The sequence below is a fragment of the Salmo trutta genome, chromosome 35, assembly GCF_901001165.1.
Source record: "Salmo trutta chromosome 35, fSalTru1.1, whole genome shotgun sequence".
NCBI lineage: Eukaryota > Metazoa > Chordata > Actinopteri > Salmoniformes > Salmonidae > Salmo > Salmo trutta.
In genome coordinates, this window is record NC_042991.1 from 31,204,278 (window position 1) to 31,220,009 (window position 15,732).

Consider the following 15,732-nt stretch of genomic DNA (forward strand, 5'->3'; position numbering starts at 1 on the left):
AGCACCAGAGACTAAGGCCTCCAGGCTGGAGATTAGCACCAGAGACTAAGACTGGAGGTTAGCACCAGAGACTAAGGCCTCCAGGCTGGAGATTAGCACCAGAGTCTAAGACTGGAGGTTAGCACCAGAGACTAAGGCTGGAGATTAGCACCAGAGACTAAGGCTGGAGATTAGCACCAGAGACTAAGGCTGGAGATTAGCACCAGAGACTAAGGCCTCCAGGCTGGAGGTTAGCACCAGAGACTAAGGCCTCCAGGCTGGAGGTTAGCACCAGAGACTAAGGCCTCCAGGCTGGAGGTTAGCACCAGAGACTAAGACCTACAGGCTCAGGACTGGAGACTAGGGACCCAGGGAACTAGATGAGGTGGTTACACTGGTGTAAAGTATATGCTAGAAGAAAGGGTTGCTACATAGAACCAAAAAGGGTCACCTTGTGTGAAGGGGAGGTCTGGGACAGGAAGTGAGTGTGTGTGTGTGTGTGTGTGGGTGTGTGATCTGTGGGGAGACTGATGACTCATTCCAGGCCATTTACGGCATTGTTATTGCTAAGGAATGAGTCTATCCCCTCAGGAATGATCAGGACTATTTTCTAAGTAAGAAAATATAAAACATTTTTAATCTTTAACCTGTCTTCTCTTGAGATTAAAGGCACAGTGCAGTCAAATTTCCACAGTGCAGTATGAGGTTGAAATAATATTGTGAAATTGTGTAAATGATGATGATGTGCTTTTAGTGTAAAAGCTGTTTGGTGGTATGGAGTTTTGGCCTACCTGGTGACATCACCAGGCAGTAAATGAGTTAATAGACCAACAAGAAAGAGTTCCAAACCTCTCTGCCAATAACAGCTACTTTTCAGTTTTCCCCTCCCCACTTAGACAATTTCCAGACAGTCCTATCAGAATTCTTGCTTGAGAAATTGCTCTTTGCTAAGAAGCTATTTTTGTTTCTTTTTGACCATTTCATTGGCAACAATCACAGTAAAGTACTTCATTGTTACCAAGAAGTCTTATTTAATGTTATATACAGTTTTACTGCTAACGTCATATGGAATTGTTTTAAGATGGTCACACCAAAGATAATAAGATAAAAAGATAATTGATCTATTTGATATTGAACATTAGGACCCCATTAGGTATCAGAAAAATGAATAAAGCAATTATTTGATGAAACATGATTTTGTCTTTCTGCTATTTTACCGATTTGTTTGGCACTAAACTGCTTCCATATACACTAAATGTACAAAACATTAGGAACACCTTCCTAATACTTAATTGCACCCCATTTCGTAATCAAAACAGCCTCAATTCGTTGGGGCATGGACTCTATAAGGTGTCGAAAGCGTTCCATAAGGATGCTGGCCCATGTTGCCTCCAATGCTTCCCACGGTTGTGTCCAGTTGGCTAGATGTCCTTTGGGTGGTGGACCATTCTTGATACACACGGGAAACTGTTGAGCATGAAAAACCTAGCAGCGTTGCAGTTCTTGACACACTCAAACTGGTGCGCCTGGCTCCTACTACCATACCCCTTTCAAAGGTAGTTAAATATTTTGTCTTGACCAGTCACTTTCCAAATGGAACGAATACACAATCCATGTCTCAATAGTCTCAATGCTTAAAAATCCTTCTTTAACCTGTCTCCTCCCCTTCATCTACACTGACTGAAGTGGATTGACCAAGTGACATCAATAAGGGATCATAGCTTTCACTTGGAGTCACCCGGTTAGTCTATTATGTATTAATTAATTTCTTTGTCTGGTACAGTGTATTCGGAAAGTATTCAGACCCCTTAACTTTTTCCACATTTTGTTACATTACAGCCATATTCTAAAATGGATAAAATAGTTTTTTTCCCTCATAAATCTACACACAGTACCCCATAATGACAAAGCAAAAACAGGTTTTTAGAAATGTTTGCAAGAAATGTTTGGAGTGTCGCTGCACAGCTATTTTCAGGTCTCTCCAGAGATGTTCAATCGGGATCAAGTCTAGGATCTGGCTGGGCTATTCAAGGACATTCAGAGACTTGTCCCGAAGCCACTTCTGTGTTGTCATGACTGTGTGCTTAGGGTCGTTGTCCTGTTGGAAGGTGAACCTTCAACCCAGTCTGAGGTCCTGAGCACTCTGGAGCAGGTTTTCATCAAGGATTTTATTTATTTATTTTTATTTCACCTTTATTTAACCAGGTAGGCAAGTTGAGAACAAGTTCTCATTTACAATTGCGACCTGGCAATTGCGATCTCTCTGCACTTTGATCTGTTCATCTTTCCCTCGATCCTGACTAGTCTCCCAGTCCCTGCCGCTGAAAAACATCACCACAGCATGATACTGCCACCACCACGCTTCACCGTAGGGATGGTGCCAGATTTTCTCCAGACATGACGCTTGGCATTCAGGCCATCTTGGTTTCATCAGACCAGAGAATCTCATTTTAGAGTGGCCTTTTATTGTCCCCAGCACAAGGTGCACCTGTGAGTGTCATGCTGTTTAATCAGCTTCTTGATATGCCACACTTGGCAAGTGGATAGATTATCTTGGCAAAGAACAAAATGCTCACGAACAGGAATGTAAACAAATTTGTGCACAACATTTGAGAGAAATAACACTTTACATGTTGCGTTTATATTTTGTTTAGTGTAACTTCCGACATTTGGTAGGCCATTTGTTTGTCAACTAGAGTTAGATACATGCAGCTTCTCTTCTGTCATAGCCTAACTTGTTGCCCCAGAAGAATAATTACAGTAGTCCTCACCAGAATAATGTCTTACATCGATAGAATGAATGCATTAGTAATCTAGTTAACAGCGGTAAAGTTGTCTGTTTCGTTTAGGGACCGGGGGAAAACGCAATAACTTCAAAACAGTGGAAAGATTGGTCCTGTGCAAAATGTCCAAATGACATTTAGAGAAATAACAAGCTTAGAGAAGGATGAAAACAAGTCTTCTGTTGGTCATCACTATGTGGTTGAAATACTGTCTGCTTGCATAACAGTGTCAAAGATAACACATTACACACACATTCGATGCTGAAAGAAAGAAATCATGTTTCTCCACTCCTGTTCCCGAGACAAAAATAACATTTGTTGTATCATTTTACTGAAAGAAATGCATAATTCTGCAGGAGTTAATAGTATATAATTCTATATGTTAGAGGTTATAGACCTACAGTTAATAGTATATAATTCTATATGTTAGAGGTTATAGACCTACAGCTAATAGTATATAATTCTATATGTTAGAGGTTATAGACCTACAGTTAATAGTATATAATTCTATATGTTAGAGGTTATAGACCTACAGTTAATAGTATATAATTCTATATGTTAGAGGTTATAGACCTACAGTTAATAGTATATAATTCTATATGTTAGAGGTTATAGACCTACAGTTAATAGTATATTATTCTATATGTTAGAGGTTATAGACCTACAGCTAATAGTATATAATTCTATATGTTAGAGGTTATAGACATACAGTCAATGTCCATCTTTCAGTTACTATTCCATTTAACCCATATGAACTTCAATGAGGAATATTGTGTTTATTCATGGATACAGGGATACTCGTGAGCGGGATATCAAAGGTGCATGTAAACAGTTTATCCTGAATATGACCATAAGCGGAATATACACTGCTCCAAAAAATAAAGGGAACACTAAAATAACACATCCTAGATCTGAATGAATGAAATAATCTTATTAAATACTTTTTTCTTTACATAGTTGAATGTGCTGACAACAAAATCACACAAAAATAATCAATGGAAATCCAATTTATCAACCCATGGAGGTCTGGATTTGGAGTCACACACAAAATTAAAGTGTAAAACCACACTACAGGCTGATCCAACTTTGATGTAATGTCCTTAAAACAAGTCAAAATGAGGCTCAGTAGTGTGTGTGGCCTCCACGTGCCTGTAGCTCAGTTGGTAGAGCATGGTGTTTGCAACGCCAGGGTTGTGGGTTCGATTCCCACGGGGGTCCAGCACAGCAAATAAAATGTATGAAATTGTATGAAATGTATGAATTCACTACTGTAAGTCGCTCTGGATAAGAGCGTCTGCTAAATGACTAAAATGTAACAACGCCTGGGCATGCTCCTGATGAGGTGGCGGATGGTCTCCTGAGGGATCTCCTCCCAGACCTGGACTAAAGCATCCGCCAACTCCTGAACAGTCTGTGGTGCAACGTGGCGTTGGTGGACGGAGCGAGACATGATGTCCCAGATGTGCTCAATTGGATTCAGGTCTGGGGAACGGGTGGGCCAGTCCATAGCATCAATGCCTTCCTCTTACAGGAACTGCTGATACACTCCAGCCACATGAGGTCTAGCATTGTCTTGCATTAGGAGGAACCCAGGGCCAACCGCACCAGCATATGGTCTCACAAGGGGTCTGAGGATCTCACCGTTCTCATGATCATTGCAACTTCACGAGGTGAGATCTTGCATGGAGCCCCAGGCCGAGGGAGATTGACAGTTATTTTGTGTTTCTTCCATTTGCGAATAATTGCACCAACTGTTGTCACCTTCTCACCAAGCTGCTTGGCGATGGTCTTGTAGCCCATTCCAGCCTTGTGTAGGTCTACAATCTTGTCCCTGACATCCTTGGAGAGCTCTTTGGTCTTGGCCATGGTGGAGAGTTTGGAATCTGATTGATATATTGATTGCTTCTGTGGACAGGTGTCTTTTATACAGGTAACAAGCTGAGATTAGGAGCACTCCCTTCCCTCATTAAAATGCAAATCAATTTATAACATTTTTGCCATGCGTTTTCCTGGATTTTATTGTTGTTATTCTGTCTCTCGCTGTTAAAATAAACCTACCATTAAAATTATAGACCGATAATTTCTTTGTCAGTGGGCAAAGGTACAAAATCAGCAGGGGATAAAATACTTTTTTCCCTCACTGTAGTGGATCTAGTTTCAGACATTTATTTTACTTCTGCTACTTTCGGTTAGGCAAGCCCTGACATCCTAGGAAACGAAACCTAGGAAATCCTATGGTTTACTTCTCCCACTGTGATACCATAGAAATATAACCACATTGCATGATTTATGAATGGCAAAGGGATATTTGAGATTGACTTTATTCAGTCAGTTTGACACCTTTTATGAACTATTCAACACTTGCTGTTCAGTTGTCAATCAAAGTACAGTAAATAGCCTATGTGCCACGACTCCGTGTGGCTGGCTCTGAGAAACACGCAAAAAAATATAAATAATTATGTGCCAGAAAACCATAATTAGGCGAAGTGGATTTCTGCTCATCCCTACATTACATGGGACCTGCAAATTGACAGGCAACATGCTCTCTCCCCTCCATGTAAAGAAATTTGACTGCAACCAAGCCAAGGGCGCACAAATTGTACCGGGAGGCGGGACAGACAGCAGACTGCGTTTCGCTGTCATTGCACGCTTTGTGACCGAGAAGGTGCTTATCGTTCAATCCCGGCAGGAGAGGGCTGGTCAGGAGCACACTCTGGAGCTGGTCAGGAGCACACTCTGGAGCTGGTCAGGAACACACACTACATCTCTGGAGCTGGTCAGGATCACACACTACATCTCTGGAGCTGGTCAGAAGCACACACTACACCTCTGGAGCCGGTCAGGAACACACACTACATCTCTGGAGCTGGTCAGGAGCACACTCTGGAGCTGGTCAGGGGCACACACTATATCTCTGTAGCTGGTCAGGATCACACTCTGGAGCTGGTCAGGAGCACACCCTGGAGCTGGTCAGGAGCACACCCTGGAGCTGGTCAGGAGCACACCCTGGAGCTGGTCAGGAGCACACCCTGGAGCTGGTCAGGAGCACACTCTGGAGCTGGTCAGGAGCACACTCTGGAGCTGGTCAGGAGCACACTCTGGAGCTGGTCAGGAGCACACTCTGGAGCTGGTCAGGAACACACACTACATCTCTGGAGCTGGTCAGGATCACACACTACATCTCTGGAGCTGGTCAGAAGCACACACTACACCTCTGGAGCCGGTCAGGAACACACACTACATCTCTGGAGCTGGTCAGGAGCACACTCTGGAGCTGGTCAGGGGCACACACTATATCTCTGTAGCTGGTCAGGATCACACCCTGGAGCTGGTCAGGAGCACACCCTGGAGCTGGTCAGGAGCACACCCTGGAGCTGGTCAGGAGCACACTCTGGAGCTGGTCAGGAGCACACCCTGGAGCTGGTCAGGAGCACACCCTGGAGCTGGTCAGGAGCACACTCTGGAGCTGGTCAGGAGCACACTCTGGAGCTGGTCAGGAGCACACTCTGGAGCTGGTCAGGAGCACACCCTGGAGCTGGTCAGGAGCACACCCTGGAGCTGGTCAGGAACACACACTACATCTCTGGAGCTGGTCAGGAGCACACACTATATCTCTGGAGCTGGTCAGGATCACACACTATATATCTGGAGCTGGTCAGGAGCACACACTATATCTCTGGAGCTGGTCAGGATCACACACTATATCTCTGGAGCTGGTCAGGATCACACACTATATCTCTGGAGCTGGTCAGGATCACACACTATATCTCTGGAGCTGGTCAGGATCACACACTATATCTCTGTAGCTGGTCAGGAGCACAAACTATATCTCTGGAGCTGGTCAGGAACACACACTACATCTCTGTAGCTGGTCAGGATCACACACTATATCTCTGGAGCTGGTCAGGAACACACACTACATCTCTGGAGCTGGTCAGGAACACACACTACATCGCTGGAGCTGGTCAGGAGCACACACTATATCTCTGGAGCTGGTCAGGAGCACACACTACATCTCTGGAGCTGGTCAGGAACACACTCTGGAGCTGGTCAGGAACACACACTACATCTCTGGAGCTGGTCAGGATTACACACTACATATCTGGAGCTGGTCAGAAGCACACACTACACCTCTGGAGCCGGTCAGGAACACACACTACATCTCTGGAGCTGGTCAGGAGCACACTCTGGAGCTGGTCAGGGGCACACACTATATCTCTGTAGCTGGTCAGGATCACACTCTGGAGCTGGTCAGGAGCACACTCTGGAGCTGGTCAGGAGCACACCCTGGAGCTGGTCAGGAGCACACCCTGGAGCTGGTCAGGAACACACACTACATCTCTGGAGCTGGTCAGGAGCACACACTATATCTCTGGAGCTGGTCAGGATCACACACTATATATCTGGAGCTGGTCAGGAGCACACACTATATCTCTGGAGCTGGTCAGGATCACACACTATATCTCTGGAGCTGGTCAGGATCACACACTATATCTCTGGAGCTGGTCAGGATCACACACTATATCTCTGGAGCTGGTCAGGATCACACACTATATCTCTGTAGCTGGTCAGGAGCACAAACTATATCTCTGGAGCTGGTCAGGAACACACACTACATCTCTGTAGCTGGTCAGGATCACACACTATATCTCTGGAGCTGGTCAGGAACACACACTACATCTCTGGAGCTGGTCAGGAACACACACTACATCGCTGGAGCTGGTCAGGAGCACACACTATATCTCTGGAGCTGGTCAGGAGCACACACTACATCTCTGGAGCTGGTCAGGAACACACTCTGGAGCTGGTCAGGAACACACACTACATCTCTGGAGCTGGTCAGGATCACACACTACATATCTGGAGCTGGTCAGAAGCACACACTACACCTCTGGAGCCGGTCAGGAACACACACTACATCTCTGGAGCTGGTCAGGAGCACACTCTGGAGCTGGTCAGGGGCACACACTATATCTCTGTAGCTGGTCAGGATCACACTCTGGAGCTGGTCAGGAGCACACCCTGGAGCTGGTCAGGAGCACACTCTGGAGCTGGTCAGGAGCACACCCTGGAGCTGGTCAGGAGCACACCCTGGAGCTGGTCAGGAGCACACTCTGGAGCTGGTCAGGAGCACACTCTGGAGCTGGTCAGGAGCACACTCTGGAGCTGGTCAGGAGCACACTCTGGAGCTGGTCAGGAGCACACTCTGGAGCTGGTCAGGAGCACACCCTGGAGCTGGTCAGGAGCACACCCTGGAGCTGGTCAGGAGCACACTCTGGAGCTGGTCAGGAACACACACTACATCTCTGGAGCTGGTCAGGAGCACACACTATATCTCTGGAGCTGGTCAGGATCACACACTATATATCTGGAGCTGGTCAGGAGCACACACTATATCTCTGGAGCTGGTCAGGATCACACACTATATCTCTGGAGCTGGTCAGGATCACACACTATATCTCTGGAGCTGGTCAGGATCACACACTATATCTCTGGAGCTGGTCAGGATCACACACTATATCTCTGTAGCTGGTCAGGAGCACAAACTATATCTCTGGAGCTGGTCAGGAACACACACTACATCTCTGTAGCTGGTCAGGATCACACACTATATCTCTGGAGCTGGTCAGGAACACACACTACATCGCTGGAGCTGGTCAGGAGCACACACTATATCTCTGGAGCTGGTCAGGAGCACACACTACATCTCTGGAGCTGGTCAGGAACACACACTATATCTCTGGAGCTGGTCAGGGGCACACACTATATCTCTGGAGCTGGTCAGGATCACACACTATATCTCTGTAGCTGGTCAGGATCACACACTATATCTCTGGAGCTGGTCAGGATCACACACTATATCTCTGTAGCTGGTCAGGATCACACACTATATCTCTGGAACTGGACAGGAACACACACTATATCTCTGGAGCTGGTCAGGAGCACACACTATAACTCTGTAGCTGGTCAGGATCACACACTATATCTCTGGAACTGGTCAGGAACACACACTATATCTCTGGATATCAACGTAGAGACGAGGAGGGTCAGACAGATTAAAAAGACTCTTAAATCTCAATTCTACTGTTTTTCTATTGATAGATACTGGACAGCTCTTGTTCTGATAGATACTGGACAACTCTTGTTCTGATAGATACTGGACAACTCTTGTTCTGATAGATACTGGACAACTCTTGTTCTGATAGATACTGGACAACTCTTGTTCTGATAGATACTGGACAACTCTTGTTCTGATAGATACTGGACAGCTCTTGTAGAGCATTCAAACAGGGTTCAGGACAGAGGTTGATCAGCATTAGGGGGTTGTGTGTGAGTGTGTGGGTTAGGTGGACACGCATTGTCATTTGGGGTGGTTGGGGGTTGGTGTGTATGTGTGTCGTGTGTCGCTGCTGACATGTCCAGTCTGAGAGGCTCCAGACCCTGGTACTGATGGATCAATCCCTGGATCAGTAGGCATCTGGACAACGTGTGTGTGTGTGTGTGTGTGTGTGTGTGTGTGTGTGTGTGTGTGTGTGTGTGTGTGTGTGTGTGTGTGTGTGTGTGTGTGTGACTGTGTGTGTGTGTGACTGTATGTGTCCATTAGTCTATGAATGTCTGTGTGTTAACGAATTATATTGTGCCAGCTCAGGATTAGCCTGGGGGTGTGGTGGCTGGATAGACGGAGACGAAACCTGTCTCTCTTCCGTCGAGACAGAGAGCAGAAACTAAACTGTCAAGCACCACTCCTACAAACACCAGACAGACATCAGACATACATGATAAATATAGAGAGACAACTCCTACAAACACCAGACAGACATCAGACATACATGATAAATATAGAGACAGACAACTCCTACAAAACACCAGACAGACATCAGACATACATGATCAATATAGAGACAGACAACTCCTACAAACACCAGACAGACATCAGACATTTATTTTTTTATTTTATTTATTTCACCTTTATTTAACCAGGTAGGTTAGTTGAGAACAAGTTCTCATTTACAATTGCGACCTGGCCAAGATAAAGCAAAGCAGTTCGATACATACAACAACACATGGAGTAAAAGAAACATACAGTCAATAATACAGTAGAAAAATATGTCTATATACAATGTGAGCAAATGAGGTGAGATAAGGGAGGTAAAGGCAAAAAAAGGCCATGGTGGCGAAGTAAATACAATATAGCAAGTAAAACACTGGAATGGTAGATTTGCAGTGGAAGAAAGTGCAAGTAGAAATAGAAGTAATGGGGTGCAATGGAGCAAAAAATATATATAAATAAATAAATACAGCAGGGGAAGAGGTAGTTGTATGGGCTAAATTATAGATGGGCTATGTACAGGTGCAGTAATCTGTGAGCTGCTCTGACAGCTGGTGCTTAAAGCTAGTGAGGGAGATAAGTGTTTCCAGTTTCAGAGATTTTTGTAGTTCGTTCTAGTCATTGGCAGCAGAGAACTGGAAGGAGAGGCGGCCGAAGGAGGAATTGGCTTTGGGGGTGACCAGAGAGATATACCTGCTGGAGCGCGTGCTACAGGTGGGTGCTGCTATGGTGACCAGCGAGCTGAGATAAGGGGGGACTTTACCTAGCAGGGTCTTGTAGATGACCTGGAGCCAGAGGGTTTGGCGACGAGTGTGAAGCGAGGGCCAGCCAACGACAGCGTACAGGTCGCAGTGATGGGTAGTATATGGATGGGGCTTTGGTGACAAAACGGATGGCACTGTGATAGACTGCATCCAATTTGTTAAGTAGGGTATTGGAGGCTATTTTGTAAATGACATTGCCAAAGTCGAGGATCGGTACGATGGTCAGTTTTACAAGGATATATTTGGCAACATGAGTGAAGGATCCTTTGTTGCGAAATAGGAAGCCAATCCTAGATTTAACTTTGGATTGGAGATGTTTGATGTGAGTCTGGAAGGAGAGTTTACAGTCTAACCAGACAACTAGGTATTTGTAGTTGTCTACATATTCTAAGTCAGAACCGTCCAGAGTAGTGATGCTGGACGGGCGGGCAGGTGGAGGCAGCGATCGGTTGAAGAGCATGCATTTAGTTTTACTTGTATTTAAGAGCAGTTGGAGTCCACGGAAGGAGAGTTGTATGGCATTGAAGCTCATCTGGAGAGTTGTTAACACAGTGTCCAAAGAAGGGCCAGAAGTATACAGAATGGTGTTGTCTGCGTAGAGGTGGATCAGAGACTCACCAGCATCAAGAGCGACATCATTGATGTATACAGAGAAGAGAGTCGGCCCAAGAATTGGACCCTGTGGCACCCCCATAGAGACTGCCAGAGGTCCGGACAACAGGCCCTCCGATTTGACACACTGAACTCTATCAGAGAAGTAGTTGGTGAACCAGGCGAGGCAATCATTTGAGAAACCAAGGCTATTGAGTCTGCCGATGAGGATGTGGTGACTGACAGAGTCGAAAGCCTTGGCCAGGTCAATGAATACGGCTGCACAGTATTGTTTCTTATCGATGGCGGTTAAGATATTGTTTAGGACCTTGAGCGTGGCTGAGGTGCACCCATGACAAGCTCTGAAACCAGATTGCATAGCGGAGAAGGTGCGGTGGGATTCGAAATGGTCGGTAATCTGTTTGTTGACTTGGCTTTCGAAGACCTTAGAAAAGCAGGGTAGGATAGATATAGGTCTGTAGCAGTTTGGGTCAAGAGTGTGTCCCCCTTTGAAGAGGGGGATGAACGCAGCTGCTTTCCAATCTTTGGGAATCTCAGACGACACAAAAGAGAGGTTGAACAGGCTACTAATAGGGGTTGCAACAACTTTGGCAGATAATTTTAGAAAGAAAGGGTCCAGATTGTCTAGCCCGGCTGATTTGTAGGGGTCCAGATTTTGCAGCTTTTTCAGAACATCAGCTGACTGGATTTGGGAGAAGGAGAAATGGGGAAGGCTTGGGCAAGTTGCTGTGGGGGGTGCAGTGCTGTTGACCGGGGTAGGGGTAGCCAGGTGGAAAGCATGGCCAGCTGTAGAAAAATGCTTATTGAAATTCTCAATTATAGTGGATTTATCGGTGGTGACAGAGTTTCCTATCCTCAGTGCAGTGGGTAGCTGGGAGGAGGTGCTCTTATTCTCCATGGACTTTACAGTGTCCCAGAACTTTTTTGAGTTTGTGTTGTAGGAAGAAAATTTCTGCTTGAAAAAGCTAGCCTTGGCTTTTCTAACTGCCTGTGTATATTGGTTTCTAACTTCCCTGAAAAGTTGCATATCACGGGGGCTGTTCGATGCTAATGCAGAACGCCACAGGATGTTTTTGTGTTGGTTACGGGCAGTCAGGTCTGGAGAGAACCAAGGGCTATATCTGTTCCTGGTTCTAAATTTCTTGAATGGGGCATGTCCCAGTTTAGGTAACCTAGCAGCACGAGCTCTGAAGATAGATGGGGGGCAATCAGTTCACATATGGTGTCCAGAGCACAGCTGGGGGCAGAGGGTGGTCTATAGCAGGCGGCAACGGTAAGAGACTTGTTTTTAGAGAGGTGGATTTTTAAAAGTAGAAGTTCAAATTGATTGGGTACAGACCTGGATAGTAGGACAGAACTCTGCAGGCTATCTCTGCAGTAGATTGCAACACCATCCCCTTTGGCCATTCTATCTTGTCTGAAAATGTTGTAGTTAGGGATGGAGATTTCAGAGTTTTTGGTGGTCTTCCTAAGCCAGGATTCAGACATGGCTAGGACATCCGGGTTGGCAGAGTGGAGGAGGCTTCTAATACATCATACATATAGAGACAGACAACTCCTACAAACACCAGACAGACATCAGGCATACATGATAAATATAGAGACAGACAACTCCTACAAAACACCAGACAGACATCAGACATACATGATAAATATAGAGAGAGACAGACGGACAGAGACAGACAGACGGACAGAGATAAAAGACCGGGAAAAACTTAGGCCACATACGTAGTTGTATCAATAGGCAGCCATCCACATCAGCTCCCCATCGACATAGATGAACACACACACACACACACACACACACACACACACACACACACACACACACACACGGAGCATGAGGCCTGCTACCAACAGGCTCAGAGACACTTTCTATCTACAAGCCATCAGACTGCTGAACACTTGAACTGGACTGACCACCGGCTTTCCGCACCTTAGCCCGCATGCACACACACACACACACACACACACACACACACACACACACACACACACACACACACACAACAGCTGCTACCAGTCTCTTATTAAGATTGCTAACAACTGCACAAATTAAACACTTGTCCCATAATCCCCTTTTCCCCAAAACACGTGTAAATATTGTACTATAAATTGGGCCTTCCTGCATTATACTAATGTTAAAATGTTTATTCTGTTCTACTGAGACATTTACTTTATGTTCCTATTATTATTTATTATTGTTGTTGCATTGTCTAGAAGGAACCTGCAAGTAAGCATTTTCATTGGATGGTGTATGCCAGGGTTCCCCCAAATTCTCTTAGCAAAAAAGACTGTAAAAACACCAGCCAATCAGCTCCAACTGATTAAAGAAATCTGTTCCACAGTGTTCCCAGGCATAATAAGGAGATATATGTGATCGTATACAAATATAAGCAAGGTTTGAAAGGACTGTTTTAGTCAAACATATCTGTTTGGGCTTCTTGCAATCAATTTTCAGTCTACAAACTATTTGTAATTATGTTCCGGCCTCCTGACCATCTGCTTAAGAAAAACACCGTCCCTCGGCTGAATCTAATTGATGATCCCTCGTTTATATACCACGTGTATCTCCTACGACTAATAAAACATGAAACTTGAGAGAACAGCTCCCCCTAGTGTCCACATAAGGAACTGCTGACTAGGTGTAGTGTGAAAGAACTGCAGCCGGTACAACTGGAGACTCACCACAAGTGTAGATGACACTGAGGTATTTCCTGGTGCCAGAGTAGCAGGGGTCCCCGAACTCTCGCGTGGACGCCCGGACCAAACAGCTCCGTTTCCCCTGACAACGGGCCATCAGCACCTGGAGAGCCACGCCCGACTGGCAGTCTGAGAGAGAGGTGGGGGGGAGAATTAGAGAGAATAGAGGGAGACACCCTCTGATTCCATAGAGAATACCAGTAAGCAAGAACAGAGGGGTCTCGTAGGACACATTCTATAATATTACACAGGGCAAAGAGGGACTGCACTCTCTGCAAGCCATATGGCTCCTTACAACTGTGCCTTCTCAACAGTCATTATAGCTGTGCCTTCTCAACAGTCATTATAGCTGTGCCTTCTCAACAGTCATTATACTTTCCAAATCTCTCTCTCTCTCCCTCTCCCCCCCCCCGGGACTATAGGACATCTCAGACACACTCTACTCCACAAAGGGTCTGTCCCCCCCATATCCCTGTCCAGACCTTTCCCAGAGACATCCTGGGGCCCCTGTCCAGACCTATCCCAGGGACATCCTGGGGCCCCTGTCCAGACCTATCCTGGGGCCCCTGTCCAGACCCATCCTGCGCAGGCCCCCCATTGTGAAAAGGGACACCCGAGCTCATGTAAGGGGTGGATGGGAAGGGGGTGAGAGGGAAGAGGGGGACACACAAACACCTGTCAGAGTGATAGATGGGGGGCTCATACATCATCACTAAGCGCCTGCCAGCCCCCCCCCCACCACCACTCTTCTCATCCTCCAGGGAGGATAGACAGAAGACTGTTTTCCTCTCTTCTCCAGGGAGGATAGACAGAAGACTGTTTTCTTCTCTTCTCCAGGGAGGATAGACAGAAGACTGTTTTCCTCTCTTCTCCAGGGAGGATAGACAGAAGACTGTTTTCCTCTCTTCTCCAGGGAGGATAGACAGAAGACTGTTTTCCTCTCTTCTCCAGGGAGGACAGACAGAAGACTGTTTTCCTCTCTTCTCCAGGGAGGATAGACAGAAGGCTGTTTTCCTCTCTTCTCCAGGGAGGACAGACAGAAGACTGTTTTCCTCTCTTCTCCAGGGAGGATAGACAGAAGGCTGTTTTCCTCTCTTCTCCAGGGAGGATAGACAGAAGGCTGTTTTCCTCTCTTCTCCAGGGAGGATAGACAGAAGACTGTTTTCCTCTCTTCTCCAGGGAGGATAGACAGAAGGCTGTTTTCCTCTCTTCTCCAGGGAGGATAGACAGAAGGCTGTTTTCCTCTCTTCTCCAGGGAGGATAGACAGAAGACTGTTTTCTTCTCTTCTCCAGGGAGGATAGACAGAAGACTGTTTTCCTCTCTTCTCCAGGGAGGATAATGGTTAGCACTCTGGACTTTGAATCCAGTGATCTGAGTTGGGCTCCCGAGTGGCGCAGTGGTCTAAGCCAGTTTGAACCACAGAACCCAATTTGAACCACAGAACCCAGTTTGAACCACAGAACCCAGTTTGAACCACAGAACCCAGTTTGAACCAGAGAATCCCAGAAGGACTGCTGTAGTAGTAAAGGAGTCCTGGGCCCATTATCACAAAGTGGGAGTGCTGATCTCGGATCAGGCCTCCCTGTCCATTAAATAGTATTCATTATGGATAGGGTTTGCAATCTCGGGACTATTCCATACATGGAACCTCCGTTGGTTTCACTGTGCCAGGCCAGCCCAATGAAATACATCTATAAGTATTTGAAAGAAAACAAAATGGACTATTTGAACCGAAGTCTGGTCGGGACACCAACAAAGACTCTGGAAATGTTGTTGTTAACCCCTGGTTCTGGGGGACGCCCTTTAGGAGGACATGGACCATTAAAACCTTAAAACAGACCAAGTCGGAGAGAGAGGGGAGTTCCATATGAAAACAGACCCTACTGGACTCTCTCACAGTGTGTCAACAGACTCAGGAAGAATGATGATGGGGGTCACAGGTCAAATAGCCCAACTCAGGAACTAAAGAGCAACACTGACACCAGTTGAATCCTTTCAAGATGCATTGTTTCTTCCTCATTTCTTTGCAGTAAGATAATCACTGATCTGCTGTGACAGGAT

At 46.0% G+C, this 15,732-nt stretch overlaps 1 protein-coding gene across 1 annotated transcript in view; it reads right to left on the reverse strand.

The window, feature by feature from the left end:
• The window catches only part of eva1aa (eva-1 homolog A, regulator of programmed cell death a), a 189,246-nt gene that overhangs the window by 76,293 nt on the left and 97,221 nt on the right, over positions 1-15,732 (reverse strand). The window contains exon 5 of the mRNA XM_029734229.1: positions 13,656-13,799. Coding sequence (XP_029590089.1) covers positions 13,656-13,799 — 144 coding nt within the window. The remainder of the gene's footprint in view (positions 1-13,655; positions 13,800-15,732) is intronic.